This window comes from Hyaena hyaena, unplaced genomic scaffold (assembly GCF_003009895.1).
Source record: "Hyaena hyaena isolate Hyena2069 unplaced genomic scaffold, ASM300989v1 scaffold_410, whole genome shotgun sequence".
Classification (NCBI taxonomy): Eukaryota; Metazoa; Chordata; class Mammalia; order Carnivora; family Hyaenidae; genus Hyaena; species Hyaena hyaena.
In genome coordinates this window covers 1,293,602-1,312,799 of record NW_024081042.1, presented here as the reverse complement: position 1 = coordinate 1,312,799, position 19,198 = coordinate 1,293,602, and the positions used below count along the sequence as shown (strand labels likewise).

General features: G+C 34.9%; 1 protein-coding gene across 7 annotated transcripts in view; it reads left to right on the top strand.

Moving 5' to 3' along the window:
• FNDC3A (fibronectin type III domain containing 3A) overlaps positions 1-19,198 on the top strand; it is a 147,113-nt gene that overhangs the window by 31,228 nt on the left and 96,687 nt on the right. For all 7 annotated transcript variants that reach the window (XM_039252154.1, XM_039252156.1, XM_039252152.1 and 4 more), the window contains one exon: positions 18,937-19,012. In XM_039252154.1, coding sequence (XP_039108085.1) covers positions 18,937-19,012 — 76 coding nt within the window. The remainder of the gene's footprint in view (positions 1-18,936; positions 19,013-19,198) is intronic.

Sequence of the window (19,198 nt, the reverse complement as noted above, 5' to 3'; positions counted from 1 at the left end):
AAAAGAATCTGTTAAGCAGTTAATTACAGTTCATTGACAAGTTGCTATAGTGTATAGTCTGTAAAGGGGGAAGACAGTAGGCTGAAACAAGACAATGATGCTCTTGACTTATTTCTCCAAAAAGGAGATTCTGTCAGTAGAATTTTTATTGAAATCTTGAGGGCACCATAGATAGCATCTTACAGTAGTGGTGTAGTTGGGTATAGAGAAAGGAGCTAAGAATAGAAGAATCCACTAGAGCAGGATTTGAAAGGTCAGTGTGGGGATCGGTGGATCTAGGGGATGTGTTTTTAGGTAGGGTTTGAAAAACAAGTTTCAGGAGGTAGAGTTAAGCCTTACATTCTAACTAGCAGAGTGTATTGTTATTTGATATGGGGAAAGATAAAGATGAGTAGAAGGAGCACTGGACCTGACTGATAGATTTAGATTTGATTTGGGTGGCCTAAGACAAGTTATTTAACTTCTCTGAGTGTGTTTGCTTCTCTATAAAGTGGAGGTAATAATAGATTGCTTGTTAGAGTGACTGTAGCTATGAGGCAAAATGAGCCTGAAGGAGCTCAGTGAATGTTTGCTGAATCTGAATTGAAGCACTCAATAAATGTTTAAAAGACTGAGGAAACTTGATAGACATGCCAGTCAGCACTTAAATCAATAGAGATAGTTATAGTGAGCAGTGGATCAAATAACTAAGGGAAGGTTATGAAGGATATATACTAAAGAGAGTGGACTGATAGCTGTGGTAAAATGTATGAAACTGAACAAAAGTAGGTAACAGAATTGGGAGTTTAATAAACTTGACAACAGGCATTTCTTTGTCTTAACTCAGAAACTTACTGGGGTGCCAAGCATGGCCTAGTTAGAGCTTACCTGTGGATATGTGATACCACCCAGTTGATGCCTATAGTAGAGAAGCAAACTAAAAGACAGTTCTTGACAGAGGAAAGGATCATGTATATGCATGATATTAAAAAATCACAATAACAGAGTACTCCTTGTCCTGACTTTTGGGGGAATATTATGCTAATTCTTGGGAATATATAATGGGATGATTTCTGTTCCACCTCTTGAAAGCAAATTGATTTTATAGTTGGCCCTTCAGATGATCACTTCATCAATATTTTCTGGTTCTGTATTTGGTAGTATGTCATGTTATACAAAGTAGGCCTTTTGGCTTATGAATTATATATACTAGAAGGAATCCCACCTTACATCATTGCTACTAGTATTACTTTTAGGGAAGCTGTAATAGACTTTTGTCATTCCTTGAGTGGCAGCATCTGAGCTGCTTTTTGTGTTAGTAGAACCCTCATTCTTCCTATCTTTTTATTAGTAGATTTTATTTTTATAGTAGTTTCAATTTTACAGAAAAATTGAGCAAAGAACTTCTTTCATACCACCTCTTCCACATAGTTTCCCCTGTTGTTGACATTTTCTGTTGGTGTGCTACATTTGGTACAATCAACAAACCAATATTTGATAAAGTTCCACAGTTTACATTAAGGTTCACTCTTGGTATAATACAATTGTATGGGTTTTGACAAATGTATAATATCATATATCACCATTATATTATAACAAATAGTTTCACTGCCCTAAAAATCCCCCTATGTTCTATCAATTTATTCTTTTCTCCATCCCACTTTCTCCACCCCACCCGCCCTTAGCAACACTAATATTTTTACTGTTGCTATACGTTTATCTTTTCCAGAATGTCATTTAGTTGGATTCATAGAGTATGTAGCCTTTTCAGACACTTCTTTTCATTTAGCAATATGGTCTAGACAATTTCTTTTTGTGGCTTAATAACTCTTATTTTTATTATTGGATAATACTTCCTTGATGAATGTACCAGTTTGTTGATCCATTCACCTATTGAAGGACAGCTTGATTCTTTCCAGTTTTTAGCAGTTATAAATAAAACTGCTTTAAACATTCATATGCAGGTCTGGGCGCCTGGGTGGCTCAGTCAGTTGATTTTGGCTCAGATCATAATCTCACAGTTTGTGAAACTGAGCCCCACGTCAGGGCTCTGCACAGAGCCTGCTTGGGATTCCTTCTCTCCCTCTCTCTCTGCCCCTACCCTTCTCAAGTGCACTGTCTGTTTCTCTCAAAATAAAGTAAATAAACTTTAAAAAAATTCATATGTAAGTTTTTGGATGGACATAAGTTTTCAGCTCAATTGGATAAATACCTAAGAGCATAATAGCTGTATTGTATGTTTCACTTTGTTAGAAATTGCCAGCTTATTTTCCAAAATGGCTGTACTACTGTTCATTCTCAAGAATGTGCTTGATTTGAGATTATATCCTTTCCTGATAGAGGAGGTAAAGAATATGTGAGTGCTTGTGCTGTCTGTTAGAACCTCCAAATCTGCATGGAATGTTCCTAGCTCTATTCACTGTTGCCACCATCAAAAGAAAAGTTCATGTATTTTGGTTTCTTATGTGGTTCAGCTGTTTCTTTACTTAACTTTACCTTCTCTAATTTCTATTTATGTATCTTCCAAAATGATTGACTCTATTTAAACTTTGGGTTAAGATCTGTCAAAACTCAGCATATCTGGCTTTTTCCCCCCAGATTCTTCTCCATTTCATTAATCTTTTTGTTATTGTTATTTTGTAATTGTCTTATTTGTACTGGCAGGCTTTTAAATTATGGAGGTGACTGAGTAATAACATGAAGAGGCTAATGCTATTGAAATAAATTTTTTTTACTTCTGTTTCCTGAAAGAAGGGGGCACGTCAGCACATGAAGAAAGCTTCAGATATTGGTCAGGAGGCAGGAACAAGAGCAAATCTAGGCTAAAGCCATTACTGTTGTTTCTGCAGGAAAGGTAAAGTAGGTAGAGAAACAGCTTAGGATTGGCTAGCTTTAGTAACTGGCAGACAAGAAATAAGTGTTGGTGAGCGTACAAGGAAAAGGAAACTCTTGTACATTATTGATGGGAATATAAATTGGTGCAACCACTATGGAAAATAGTATGGAGGTTCCTCAAAAAATTAAAACTATAGCTACTATATGTTCCAGCAATTCTTCTGGGTATTCATCTGAAGGAAACAATTACTTACAAAAAGTTATCTGCACTCTCATGTATTCACAGTAGCCAAGACATGTAAACAGTCCTAAGTATCCATCAGTGGATGAATGGGTAAAGAAGTTGTGGTATGTGTGTTTGTAGCACATACATACATACCTACAAACATACATACATACATGGAATACTGTTAGGTCATAAAAAAAAGAAATCCTGCCATTTGCCACAATGTGACTGGACTTTGAGGCCATTATGGTAAGTAAAGTAAGTCAAACAGAGAAAAACAAATACTGTATTATCTCACTTATATAGAGAATCTATTAAAACAACAACAACAAAAAACCCAACTCTGATACCTTTCTTAAATATTTGGTAGAACTTGTTCAGTGAAGACTTTTCAGCCTAGAGTTCTCTTTGACCTAAGCATAGAAATGATGAAGTAAATCAAACTTAAGCAATTAATACTTTTGTGTTAAGCTTAGAAATGAATGTCAGTATTACTGAAATAATCTGTATATATTTGGTATTTAAGCGGTATTAAAGTGTTTAAGAAAATTTGAGTTTTATGACATTTATGAATTTAATAACTGTTTAAGCACTTATAATTGTGATAGGCATTTGAAATATTTAAAAGAAAATAAATACATTAGTCTTACTAATGCAGATTTAAATGTTTAAGGGGAGCAAACCTAGAGAAAGGAAATATTGTAGTAATAGATAAAAAAAAGAAAACATCATATTAATGATGCACAATTTGAGAAATATTAGGGAGGTAGAATTGACCAGAATTGATGAACAGCTGGCCATAGAACAAAACAGAGAGAGGGTAAAAATTTTCCTAGACTCTTTCTTTGAGTACTTAGGTGGATGTCAAGTCAAGGCCATGTTCTCTAAGATAAATCTACTCAGTCAGGATAGGCAAGGCTCCTTCATAGTTACAAACATCCTATCAGTCTCTATAGTTTACCGAAAGGGTTATTGCATATACTACATGTCTTTGACAGGTCGTCTGGCTGTGCTTCATGTCATTTTCACTTGAGACCCAGCCTATATGTAGAATGTTGATGGTATCATGACAGAGATCATGGTGACCTGCATGCTGACCTCCACCCATGTTTCATTATCCATTGCAAGTCACATGGCAAAACATGCAACCAGTAAGTGGCGAAGGATAATCTTGCCCAAGGGAGAAGCTGCAAATATTTGGGAAAATAATAAAATCTTCTAGAATAAGGCAAACGGATAGAAAATATTTGAGAGAGTATGAGAGAACTTCAATTGAATTTGAGGTGTTTGGGGAATATATAAGTAGAAACAATAAAAATAATAGGTACCATTTGATCTTTTGCATTGTGTCACATACTGAGTCAAGTTCTTTACTAACCAAACTGTAAGCATTTAGTAAATCTTAGGGGTGAAATTACTGAGACTCTAAAATAATAGCTCATGGGGCTCCTGGGTGGCTTAGTCGGTTAAGCATCCGACTTTCGCTTAGGTAATGATCTTGCGGTCTGTGGGTTCGAGCCCCGCGTCGGGCTCTGTGCTGACTGCCAGCTCAGAGCCTGGAGCCTGTTTCAGTCTGTGACTCCCTCTCTCTCTGACCCTCCCCTGCTCACACTCTCTCTCTCTCTCTCTCTCCTAGAAATAAATAAAACATTAAAAAAAAATAAAATAATAGCTCATACCTTTATGACAGTAATTTTTGGCCTCATGATTCTAATCCAGATCTTTAATCCTAAAAATTTCATGGCCCATATTAGTCTTCTGATTGCTCTGTAGCTTTGCCTGGCAAACAAAATGGCTGTTTTCTAATTGCCTCGTCCTTAAAAGTTTTTGGAAAGGTTAGAATTCAAACATTAAACCAACCTCTTCTTTCCCATTGGAGTTTGTTTCTCCAAAATGTCTACACCATACCACTTTCTATGTTACATAAGAAAGTCAAATACTGGGGCACCTGGGTGGCTTAGTCGGTTAAGCGTCCGACTTTTCGCTTAGGTCATGATCTCGCGGTTCGTGGGTTCGAGCCCCGCGTCGGGCTCTGTGCTGACAGCTAGCTCAGAGCCTGGAGCCTATTTCAGTCTGTATCTCTCTCTCTCTCTCTGACCCTCCCCTGCTCACGCTGTCTCTCTCTCTCTCTCCTAGAAATAAATAAAAATATTAAAAAAAAAAAAGAAAGTCAAATACTTTTTTAAAATGTCAATATTAACTATTAACTTTTCCCTAGAGTTATAAAAAGGTACATAGGTACAGATCTGAAAATCTGCTTTTATATAAGCACCTTTATATAAGCACATAATTTTAAAAACTCGGGCAGTAAGTTGTGCTACATGGAAAAAAATGTCATCTCACTTATTCAGGTACAATGTGCAAATTATTGTGCTGGTTCTTGTTATAAGACGTAATAAAATCAGTTTTATAAATTGGGTGTAAATTTTAAGGTAGTCTATTTAAAGAAAAAAAAGCTTCCTAAAAATCTCAGTTAAAAAAAGTTACAGAGGGTGTAAACAAACTAGTATATATTTTTATATTTGGCACAAAATAATAAAATAATATTCTTACTGATTTGGACCAATATCGTTTCATTTGTTCATTTTAAAGTATGTATCTCTTCTTGTTTTCAAGGAAATTAGAATTGGCACGCTATTTCATCTGAGAAGTCAATAGCAACGTGTTTTCATATAATTAAAGCTAATATGGCAAAATTAAGTTTTATGGTATTTTAGTGAAATATATATGTATACATTTAATTCTATTTTGAAAGTTCATCAGATTTCAAAGGAACAGTATCTTAAATGAAATACAATGGTTATGGAGTTTTGATGGTTTCTACTCTAAAAATAATTCATATTCTGTTAGATAACTACTAGATAGTCTATAGTTAGAATAATTCCTACCCCTTTAGTTATGTGACTGTAGTTTATCAACCCTTGTGCCTTAGAATCCTGTAGAAAATGTTGACTTTTAAGAAATATAATTTGGGCTGATACGAGGAGGAAGTAAAGAATGTCTTGTAAGCAGCACTGAGCAAATAGGAACATTCAAATGAAAATTATCCACAGAATTCTAAAAATTCTTTGCTTTTCTGTAATAAGAGATATTAAATGAAAAGCCGTCTTATAAGGATAATTTTTCTCATGATCTTTTTTGTATGTATGTATTAGCTTAATATAAAGCAAGATTTTTTTTTTTAATTTACATCCAAATTAGTTAGCATATAGTACAACAGTGATTTCAGGAGTACATTCCTTAATGCCCCTTACCCATTTAACCATCCCCCCTTCCATAACCTGTCCAGTAACTTTCTGTTCTCCGTATTTGAGTCTCCTATGTTTTTGTCCCCCTCCCTGTTTTTATATTGTTTTTGCTTCCCTTCCTTCTCTTTTGTATCTTAAAGTCCTCATATGAGTGAAGTTCTATGATATTTGTCTTTCTGTGACTAATTTTGCTTAGCATAATACCCTCTAGTTCCATCCATGTAGTTGCAAATGGCAAGATTTCATTCTTTATGATTGCCGAGTAATACTCCCTGTGTGTGTGTGTACCACATCTTTATCCATTCATCCACCAATGGACATTTGGACTCTTTCCATACTTTGGCTATTGTCAGTAGTGCTGCTACAAATTGGGGTGCATGTGCCTCTTCAAAACAGTGTACCTGTATCCCTTAGATAAATACCTAGTACTGCAGTTGCTAGGTCATAGGGTAGTTCTGTTTTTAATTTTTGTTTTATTTTAAGGCACTCTTCGCCATTTAATTATTATATACTTATAACACTCTCAAATGGCAAGACCTCTTATAACTATGAAACTTGGCTGTAGAACAGAAGAGAAAATTTGTATAGTTATAAATTTTAAAATGTATAGCTATAAATTATGTTATAAATTAGTATTGTTGTAAGTTGTATAGCCACAAATTAATCTTTAATTTAGTGTCATCTGAATACACTCTGAAAATTTTTTTTTGTTTTTTTGTTTTTAATTTTTTGAGGAACCTCCATACTCTGGTTTTCCAGAGTGGCTGCACCAGTTTGCATTCCCACCAGCAGTGCAAAGGAGATCCTCTTTATCCACATCCTCGCCAACATGTGTTGTTGCCTGAGTTGTTAATGTTAGCCATTCTGACAGGTGTGAGGTGGTATCTCACTATGGTTTTGATCTGTATTTCCCTGATAATGAGTGATATTGAGCATTTTTTCATGTGTTGGTTGACCATCTGGACGTCTTCTTTGGAGAAGTGTCTATTCATGTCTTTTGCCCATTTCTTCCCTGGATTATTTGTGTTTTGGGTGTTGAGCTTGATAAGTTCTTTATAGATTTTGGGTACTAAGCCTTTATCTGATATGTTGTATGCAAATATCTTCTCCTATTCCATTGGTTGCCTTTTAGTTTTTAATTCCCATTTAGTTGCCTACTGTGCAGAAGCTTTTTTATTTTCATAAGGTCCCAATAGTTCATTTTTGCTTTTGTTCCCTTGTCTCTGGAGATGTGTTGAGTAATAAGTTGCTGCCGCTGAAGTCAGAGAGGTTCTTTCTTGCCTGCTTTCTCCTCAAGGATTTTGATAGTTTCCTGTCTTATGTTTAGATCTTTCATCCATTTTGAGTTTGTTTTTGTGTATGGTGTAAGAAGGTGGTCCAGGTTCATTTTTCTGCATGTCACTGTCCACTTTCCCAGCACCACTTGCTAAAGAGACTGTCTTTTTTCCATTGGATACTCTTTCCAGCTTTGTCAAAGATTAGTTGGCCATATGTTTGTGGGTTCATTTCTGGATTCTCTATTCTGTTCCGTTGATCTGAGTGTCTGTTTTTGTGCCAGTGCCATACTGTCTTGATGATTATAGTTTTGTAATACGGCTTGAAGTACAGAACTGTGATGACTTCAGCTTTGCTTTCCTTCTTCAGCATTACTTTAGCTGTTCAGGGTCTTTTCTGGTTCCAACAAATTTTAGAATTGTTTGTTTTAGCTCTGTGAAGAATTCTGATAGAGATTGCATTGAATATATAGATTGCTTTGGGTAGTATTGACCTTTTAACAGTATTTGTTCTTTCAATCCATGAGCATGGATGTTTTTCCTTTTTTGTGTGTGTCTTAAATTTCTTTCATAAGCTTTCTTTTTAAAAAAAAATTTTTAGTATTTATTTTTGAGACAGAGAAAGAGCATGAGCAGGGGAGGGGCAGAGAGAGAGGGAGACTGAATCTGAAACAGGCTCCAGGCTCTGAATCTGAAGCAGGCTCCAGGCTCTGAGCTGGCAGCACAGAGCCCGATGTGGGACTCAAATCCACAAACTGTGAGATCATGACCTGAGCTAAAGTTGGATGTTTAACCGACTGAGCCACCCAGGTGCCCCTCTTTCATAAGCTTTCTATAGTTTTTAGTATATAGATTTTTCATCTATTTGGTTAGGTTTATTCCTAAGTATTTTAGGGGTTTTGGTGCAATTATAAATGGGATCGATTCCTTGATTTCTCATTCTGTTGCTTCATTATTTAGTGTATAGAAATGCAGCTAGTTTCTGTACGTTGATTTTATATCCTGTGACTGTGCTGAATTCATGTATCAGTTCTGGTAGTTTTTTGGTATAGTCTTTTGGGTTTTCCACATAGAGTATCATGTCATCTATGAAGAGTGAACATTTGACTTTCTCCTTGCCAATTGGATGCCTTTTATTTCTTTTTGTTGTCTGATTGCTGAGGCTAGGACTTCCAACACTGTGTTGAATAACAGTGATGAGAGTGCACATCCCTGTCATGTTCCTGACCTTATGGAGAAAGCTCTCAGTTTTTCCCCACTGAGGATGATATTAACTGTGTGGATCTTTCATATATGGCCTTTATGATCTTGAGGTATGTTCCTTCTATCCCTGTTTTCTTGAGGGTTTTTACAAGAAAGAATGCTGTGTTTTGTCAGAAGCTTTTTCTGTATCTATTGAGAGGATCATGTGGTTCTTATCTTTAATGTGATGTATCACATTGATTGATTTGCAGGTATTGAATCATCCCTGCATCCCAGGAATAGAACCCAGTTTGATTGTGGTGAATAATTATTTTAATGTATTGTTGGATCCAGTATGCTGGTATCTTGTTGAGAATTTTTGCATCTATCTTCATCAGGGAAATTTTGGTCTGTAGTTCTCCTTTTTAATGAGGTCTTTATCTGGTTTTGGAATCAAGGTAATGTTGGCCTAGTAGAATTAGTTTGGAAGTTTTCCTTCCATTTCTATTTTTTGGAACACCTTCAAAAGAATAGTTGTTAATTCTTTAAATGTTTGGTAGAATTCCCCTGGAAAGCCTTCGGCCCTGGACTCTTAATTATTGGAAGATTTTTGATTACTGATTCAATTCTGGGTCTGGGTCTGGTCAAATTTTCTATTTCTTCCTGTTTCAGTTTTGTTAGTTTATATGTTTCTAGGAATTTGTCCATTTCTTCCAGATTGCCCTATTTGTTGGCATATAATTGCTCATAATATTCTTTTATTATTTTTTTAATGTTTATTTATTTTTGAGAGAGCCTGAGTGGGAAGGGGCAGAGAGAGAGGGAGACACAGAATCCAAAGCAGGTCCCAGGCTCTGAGCCGTCAGCACAGAACCCAATGCAGGGCTCAAACCCGTGAACTGTGAGATCATGCCCCGAGCTGAAGTTGAATGCTTAACCAGCTGAGCCACCCAGGCACTCCATACGCACTATATTTTAGAGAAGAAGTTGCTAAGGTTCACAGAGTTTAAATAAAACCTAAAAACCACACATTTATTAAGTCATAAAGTAGAATTTGCATGTAGAATTGCCTGATTCTAAATCTGTATTTCTTTTCTGTCACAGTACTCTTTGTTTATTTATTTATTTATATTTTTAATGTTTATTCATATTTGAGAGAGAGAGAGAGACAGAGCATGAGCAGGGGGAGGAACAGAGAGAGGGAGACACAGAATCCGAAGCAGGCTCCAGGCTCTGAGCTCTGACCACAGTACTTTTATTTCTAAAAAGCAATTATAAACACAAATGAGCCTAAAAAAAAAAATAATATAAGTATTTTCTAATTATCATATATTTTACCCTGTACTCTTCTATCTTTGCATTATAATTATTGTAACTGTCTCCCATATGGACTCATACTTGTATCACCAACTCCACAAACTAACATATACTGGTGCTCTTTTATTTGCCAACAAATGAATTACATAGGTAAGATGGTTGACAGATCTCAGTTGTCTCTATGCTGATATCAAGCATAAATTCTTAACTAAGTTTGCAAGTTATTTTTTAAATTTTTTAAACATTTATATTTATTATTGAGAGAGAAAGCTAAGTTTGCAAGTTATTATCCTTCATAGGACTAAAAACTAAACTCATATTTAGTAATTTGATAATTGACCTTTTCTTTCATTTTCAAGTATTAATCTCTATTTAAACATTTGCTGAAATATGTTACATAAGTCTTTGTATCCACAGATTGACAGGATCTAGTGAAATGCAAATAAAACTTGATTTAAAGTTCTTATAAACAAGTCAGTTTACACTTCAATGTGTAAGTAATTCATACATTTTTGTGAATTGATAGTATATTTAGATGAAATCCGTTTCTCAGCTCCATTTCCTAGGAAAGTCAGATAATCAATTCAAATTTAGACAAAGTTGAGGTGCCTGCAGTTTATCAAGGCAAATAAATACAGGTAGTTCGAAAAGTAATTTTGGAGCTTGGCAAATCTAACACTATACCATCTGGTATGGTAGTCATTAACTACTAATTTAAATTAATTAAATTAAAAGTAAATAAGACTACAGATTCAGTCTATCATGTTCACTAGTTGCATTTTAAAAGTTCAGTAGCACTTGTGTACACACATAGACCATATGTATAGGCACATGTAGCTGGAGGCTATGATACCAGATAGCATATAGCATATTTCCATCGTCACAGAAAGTTTTATCAGCTAACCCTGGTCTCAGAGCCAGAGGATAGGTTTAGGCGTTATTTAGAGATGGATAGTAATTAATTTAGCAAACATTTGTTCAACTTTTGTAGCCCCAAAACTGTAAAATAAATAGATTGAAGTCTTATGAAGGGCTCATGTAGTGGAGGTGACAGCATATAAACAACTGAATACAGTTGTGTGCTAAGTGTTATACTGGGAAGATGTGCAAAGTACTGTGGTCCCTATTACAAGAATAATGTAACTCTGCTTTAGGATGCCAGCATTTTGAAGGAATGAGTAGAATTACCTGAAGAAGAAATTTTTTGTTTATAGACTAAGTCCTCAGGCACAGAGGTTCAGTATAGGAAATGTTAGTTAGCAGAAGTCAAGTCTGAATCAGTTGTCATGCTAGAGAATAGTAAATAAGTTACAAACCAGGAAATGAAAATGAAGCTGTTGACCATGGAACACTGGAGTGAGAGGAATAGAATAGGTTGATGACTAGAAAGGTAAAGGGGGAAGTAGAAGAAAACATGGAAAGGCAGAGGCAGGCTTATCCCAGACCAGTTCAGGAGGAATCTCTTAAACATTGTGTTCTGGATATATTATCTCTCTTATGTATATAGTTGATCAGCTTCTTCTAGGTTGGGGGCAAATCCTTATAGTAACAGATCTACACTGATAAAAATAATAATACCAAGAGCTACACATATGGTGCTTACAGTAACAATAGCCAACATGTACTTGTAGTGCTTACTGTATACCATTCACTGCCTTAAGCACCTGACTTATGATAACTCATTTAGTCATCAAAACAACCCTGTGAATATTGAGTTAATTTGAAAGCGGTTCAGTCATGAATTGGGAAATTACATTGCTAAAGGTATGTTAACTATTATTCAAGGGTACAAGACCCAAAGGATTTTCCATTTTATTATTACTCTCAACCTCATTAAGCTGGCACCCTTGAGCAAGCATGAAGAAGCAGGTGAATAAAAGAAACAGGACAAGGATTAGGTGCTACAAAGAATTTTGTTCACGTGCTTTCTACAATCTGAGGGCTGCTATTTGTGCTGAATTGTGTTTTTCTCTTCCCACCCTGAAATTCATATGTTGAAGTCCTAACTCTCAGTACTTTGGAGTGTGACTGTATTTGGAAGTAGGGTGTCTAAGGCGGTAATTAAGCTAAAATGAGATCATTAGGGAAGGCCCTAATGCAATAGAATTTTCCTTTTAGCAGTGTCCTTTAAGAGGATATTAGGACAAAGACACATAAAGGGGAAGACCATGTGAAAACACTGGAGGAATGTGGCCGTCTGCAAGCCAAGGAGGAAGCCTTCAGAAGAAACCAACCATACCAACACCTAGATCTCAAACTTCTAGCCTCTAGAATTATGAGAGAACAAATTTCTGTTTAAGCCTCCTCCCAGTCTATGGAACTTTGTTATGGCAGCTAAACAAACTGAGATGATAGCCAAGACAATACTTTGTAAATATTGAAGAGCATGCATATATGTTTTTGATTTGGGGGTTGATTTTTTGGCTCTGTCTGCTAAACCCTCTACTGGGTTTCAGAAAGAGAAATCTGAGGTACTTTGTACTTCTCAGACCTGACTTAATGTGAGTCTTAATGTATAATGAAGAATGCAAGTTGCATGTCCTTTGGGGTGGAAAGGAGAAAATTAAATTACATCTGCAAGATTGATTCCATCCGTAAACATTTTTCTCTTTATTTTTTTTAGTGATTATAGTTGGTTTTGTAAGTTATTTTTTAGGAAAATATAGATGAACAGTTTTAGAAATTAATATAACCTTAAACATTTTTTATTAGTTATATATTCTTCAAAATAAACAATTTAAACTATTAGAGTTTTATAGAAATAAACTTTAAAAATACTTCCTAAATTCAGAAGGTTCAATTTTTGTTAACTACACAGAGCAAATAACTTACAACTTAGGAGTTTTTCTGTTTTTTCCTTTAGAGATTATAGAGTAGTAGGACCAACCTTATTACTTTCTTTTTTTTTGTTTTTGGTAAGCGCCACACTTAACATGGGCTTGTACTCATGACCTCGAGACCAGGAGTCACATGTTTTACCTATTGAGCCAGCCAGGCACCCCACCAACCTTAACTGAAACCTTTAGATTTTAAAGTACGGTAACTTTCTTGAGTAATAAATAATACCATGGTTTTCCTGATGGACATCTTAGCATTTTATGAGTAATTACATTAGAAAGACTGATTATTTCCCTGAGGTTCAAACTAGGGAGAAAATTCCAGACTCCTTACCCTTTGGAGACAGACCTAAATATCTATACAGTATTTTGAAAAGTTCCCAAGGTGATTGTAAGTTGTCTTTCCTTTCATCTACTATATGTCTTTTTATCTAATACCGTGAAGCAGGTATAAGATTGATATTTTCTTATTCTCATTTTACATGTAAGGAACTTAGACTGACAGCAGTTAAGTAAAATTGAAACAGATGACGAAGGAGTTCTATATTATCTTTGAAATGGAATGTAGCAACATGGATGGAACTAGAGGGTGTTATGCTGAGTGAAATAAGTCAGGCAGAGAAGGACAGATACCATATGCTTGCACATATAGGTGGATTAGGAGGAACTAAACGGAGGACCATGGGAGAGAAGAAGGGGAAAAATAGTTGGGGAGAGGGAGGGAAACAAACCATGAGAGACTCTTGAATGCTGAGCACAAACTGAGGGCTGATGGGAGTCAGGAGAGGGGAAGGAGGGTGATGGGCATGGGGAGGGCACTTGTTGGGATGAGCACCTGGTGTTATATGTAAACCAACTTGACAATAAACCATTTAAGAAAAAAAAATGCAAAATAATATTATAAAAGTTATATCTAGCAACGATTATAACAGTTGAAAATTAAGATAGTAAGATATAATTTATATGTACTTGTTTGTATTTTAAAAATATTGCTCACTTACTGTTATTTTTCCTTTAGGATATTTGCAGATGTTATTAGTCAATGATTATTCTTGACATTTAAATAAAATCTATTTGTGTAGACAAAGCATAAATAAGTCCTGGCACTTTTATTCAGATTCCAAGGTGGTACCTCACTTCTATATTTTTTATTATAAATGTTCATTTGAATTTGCCTCACTCTAAGGGGCTAATTGATGTAAATTAAGTAAATGCACTGGGAGTTTACTGTATAAGAGAATAGTTGGTTGAATGGTTTTATAAAATGAAGTAACTTTTTCAGTAATACTAATGATCACCTCTTAGTTTACTTTTTAAAAGTAAATCTGAATTAGACTAAATGATATCTCAGGTCCCCTTCAGCTCCAACTTTTCCAAAGCTCTATGCTTGGTTTGTCTAGGGTTATTCCTGTCAGACTTGCCTGTCTCTGGGATCTATGCCCCTTTGTCCTTCTCTTTCCTTCCTCTCCCCAGAAATGTGTTTTCTGCTCTTCTGCTTTTGTTGAAACTTATTTCCTTCCCTAACCATTTTTTTTATTTATTTTGAGAGAGAGTGAGCAAGGATGGGGCAGAGAAAGAGGGAGAGAGAATCCCAAGCAGGCTTTGAGCTGTCAGTGCAGACCCTGACTCAGGGCTTGATTCCACGAACTGAAATCATGACCTGATCCGAAATCAAAAGTTAGCCCATTAACCCACTGAGCCACCAGATATTCCAATAATTTTATATTTGATCCTTTAAAATTTCATCAGTCTTCCATAACTACTTCTCTAAGCCATTGTATCTTTTTTATTATTAAGGAGTTTAGGGAGCATTAAATTTTTTATGTTCTTACAGATTTTTACGTGCTTTATCAATGAATATACTGGGCATACTTAGATCTTTAATCAGTATCATTTTCATTATATCTTTTTTGTGTTATGTTTTAGTATAACATTTTTGAATAAATATTTCCATGTGTCATCATAGCCTACTTGTAAGAATATAGTGTTATATGTGGTCGTCAATACTAATCTGCCCTTTGGGTTAATTATCTTCTCCAAAACATGTTTCAAGCATATGTCTATTTATTATTTAAGAAGTAAATATTAGTAGTACTTAGCTTAAGTTTAGAATACACTTAAAATGTTTACTAGCTCTACATGTCTCTTCAGAATGTGAGAAGTTGAACTATTGGTGGACATTCAAATAATTGCTTTTATCAACTGTTCACCCACCGTTGACACTATTAACTAAAACCGGGCATTAGAAGTTCCCTGCATTTTCACTAAAGAATGATAGAAAACTGGCTGGCTGATATATTGTGTCACGGGTGTCTTGAACATGGCAGTAACTCTGTTATTAGGGATGTAAGAAGTGAAAGAAACTGAATGGGGGAAAAAAGAGTATAGTGAAAATGTCTGGGCTGAACTGATTTCATAAAGGGGTAAAGGATTGGAAGCCAGCGGTATATTTGAGATAAGTACAAACCTAAGAGCATAATTATTTGTTTTTGTGAAATTTGAAGATATTGAAGAATTTCATTGTTACAGTCCAATGAAGCACCAATCATTTTATGATACTGTCTTTGTAAAATTTGGTAATATACCCCTTTGCAAATAGAGGCCTCAATGACATATATCACAAAGTGATGGATAATTTATCAGAGTTCCTCACCTGTCGCACTTCTGAGAGTTACTTGTTTATAAGATATCTGTGATCACTAAATTAGATAATATATGTTAAGCTATGCTATTATGATTATACAGTTTTGTGGCAATATTTAATCTCAGAATAACTAGTTTATCATGCATAGTTCTTCTTTCTCCTTATCACATTGTCCTGTTATTTATAATAAGGTTATGAAAAACTGTTCTGCATTTGTACAGATGAATGTAAAATAACATAGGATTCTAGGGACCCCTGAGTGGCTCAGTTGGTTATGCGTCTGACTCGGTTTCAGCTCAGGTCATGATCTTGCATTTCGTGAGTTTGAGCCCCATGTCAGGCTCTGCCTTGTGTCAGGCCCTGTGCTGGCAGCACGGGGCCTGCTTGGGAACATCTCTCTTTTTCTCTCTCTCTTTCTCTCCCTCTCTCTCTCTCAAAATAAATAAACAAATAAATAAACATACCCTAGAATTTGATGGTCAGGGAAGGTTTCTGAAAAGGTGACATTTGAGATAATGGAGTAATAAGAAGCGAGCCCCCTAAATAAAACCTATGTAGAGAGATAAGTTTCTAGATTTTATAAAATGCATTTTAAAGCCATCTACTTGCATAAAGCCTCCCAAGGTTCAAGAATCTCCTTGGGGGAAGAAAATGCCCTGTCCAGAAAAGGTGACTTGACTACTTTTTCCTCTTGCTTTATTTTTTTCTCTTGGTTATCCTTCACTCTGATTTCTGTTAAAGCTGTTTTCTCATTCTCTAGCATTTCTTTTTATTCTGATTCATTATTTCTGTTCTGATTTTTGTTTACTTTTTTTTTAAACTTTTTTTGAGTTAACTCTGCCTTTTCTCACTTACTGAGTTGGGCACTTAATAATTTTCAGTCATTTCTGTTATAAGAATTTAAAGGCCTATGTTTTAAAAAATAAAATAAAATAAAATAAAGGCCTATGTTTTTTGATAATACAATTTTGCCTATATTCCAGGGTTTTAACTTATAATGTTTTGGTTACATTTCACTGCTGTTTATTTACTATTTTTCATTATGATTTCTTCCCTAACCTGCAAATTATTGAAGCTTTTTAAAATTTGCAAATATATCTTTAAATTACTGATTTCTAACTTATTACACATAGAGGACATAAGATATTGATTCCTTGAAATTTGTGAGACTTGATTTATGGTGTTCTCTGTAGTCCATTCTTATAATTTTCATTTCAATTCCATATGTGCTTGAAAAGATTATATATTTTCTAATTGTTAGGTGTCATATTCTTTACATAGCCATCAAATCAAGATTATTAATGGTGTTGTTAAGGTCTTCCATATCCTTGATAATTATCATCTATCTGTTCTGTAATCACTGAGAAAAGTATTAAAATAGAACACCAAAATAGTGGGTTTGGCATTTTCTCTCTAAATTTTTAAAATCTAACTTATTTTCTCTTTTTAATAGGCAAACTTAGTCCATTTATATTTACTTTATTAATATATTTGAATTATTTCTAACAATTTATTTTGTGTTTTCCATTTACCCTACTTTTCTTACCTACCTCCTTTGAAATGAGGGTCTTTCAGTCTTTGCCTGAATATTAACCAAGGAGGTAAAAGATCTCTACACTGAAAACTTCAAAACATTGATGAAAGAAATTGAAGACGACACAAATAAAGGGAAAGGTATCCCATGTTCGTGGATTGGAAGAATTAGTATTGCTAAAATGTCCATACTACCTACAGCCATCTTTAGATTCAATACAATCCCTATCAAAATTCCAATGGACTTTTTTACAGAAGTAGAAAAAATTCTCCTAAAATATATATGAAACCATGAAAGACTCATGAATATCCAAAGCAATCCTGAAAAAGAATAAAGTAGGAGGCATCACACTTCCTGATTTCCAGTTGTATTATAAAGCTATACTAACTAGAAGTTCTCACATAAAAACAGAAAGGACCAAAGGAAGAGAATTGAAAGCCCAGAAATAAATCTATGCATGTATGGTCAGCTAACATTTGAAAAGGGAGCCAAGAATACTCAATGCAGAAAAAAACAGTCTCTTCAATAAATGGTGCTGTGAAAATTGGAATGTTTACATGTAAAAGAATGAAACGACCCCTACTGTACATCATTCACAAAAATTAACTGGAAATAGATCAGAGGAGGGAAACTACATACCAAAATGCTCACTTCAGTATTGTTTTTTTAATAATGGAAAAATTGAAAGCTACCCAAATTCCTTACATTAAGAGAATGGTTAAGTAGTTTATGGCATGGTCATAGGAGTTGTATTTAATAGCATGGAAAAACCTTTTTAAAATATTAAACTTTAAAAAGGTACCGAATTGGGGGTGCCTGGGTGGCTTAGTCGGTTAAGCATCCGACTTTCGCTTAGGTCATGATCTCACGGTTCGTGGGTTCAAGCCCCGCGTCGGCCTCTGTGCTGACTGCCAGCTCAGAGCCTGGAGCCTATTTCAGAGTCTGTGTCTCCCTCTCTCTCTGACCCTCCCCTGCTCACGCTTTCTCTCTGTCTCTCCTAGAAATAAATAAAAATATTTTAAAAAAAAGGTACCAAATTGGAGTTCTTATATGTATATGTAAGGGGGGAATGAAGCCTATGCATAGGGAACAACATTCAGTTTATCAAAATGTTAAGCGTTCATTGTAGGATAGAAGAACTTCAGATTGTTTTTCCAGTTTTGTTTTTCAGATGTCATAAAATTAGGGTGTATAATCTGTATAATGAAAAAATTACTTAAAAAGGTGAGATTAATTTAACATATCCCAGATATAATTTGAGATGTCCTACTAAGTCAAGTATGCTCATCTCAAGCTCTGCGTATCACTTTACACTTATCTTTTAAAAAATGAAATATGTAGCAACTAATGAACTAAGGATAGATGAGCCAAGTATTCTGTGGTTTGTGTCTCCATCTTTGTTTCAGAATGAAATTTATTGACTTTCCGATGGGTGTGGGAAGGGAGGGGGGAGATGGGCATGGAGGAGGGCACTTGTGGGGATGAGCACTGGGTGTTATATGGAAACCAACTTGACAATAAACTATTTGTAAAATAAATAAATAAAAAGCTAAAAAAAGTAAAATAATAAAAAAATGGTAAAATTTAAAAAAAGAAATTTATTGACTTTCCAATAAACGTGTGCCAGTGTATTTGTTTATTCACTTTTGGCTTACCTCTGACCTCCAGAGAAGTGAAAGAATACTTTAGCAAATGTGTAAAACATGTAATCCTATTTTCCTTCCCAGTATCATAAGGTTAAATAGCTCATATCTACTGTCCTAGCAAATATTTAATACTGTGTTATACATAATTTTAATTGTTATTATTCTATTATTTGATTATTTTGTTCTCATTAATACTTCTTTCCATCATTTTAAGGTTATTCTGGTACAAGTTAACCCAGGGGAAGCATTTACAATAAGAAGAGAAGATGGGCAGTTTCAGTGCATTACAGGTAAGAATGCCAATTTATTATCATTTGAGATGACAAAAATTTATAATATATAAGAGTGCATATGCTTATGGTTTCTTCCTTTGTTTCTCACTACCACTACCACACCAGCTCACAAACTCTGAATACCTTATGGTATTGAGTAGCATCCTAATCAGTCTCTTTTCCCTGGTTTCTTGATTAATCTTC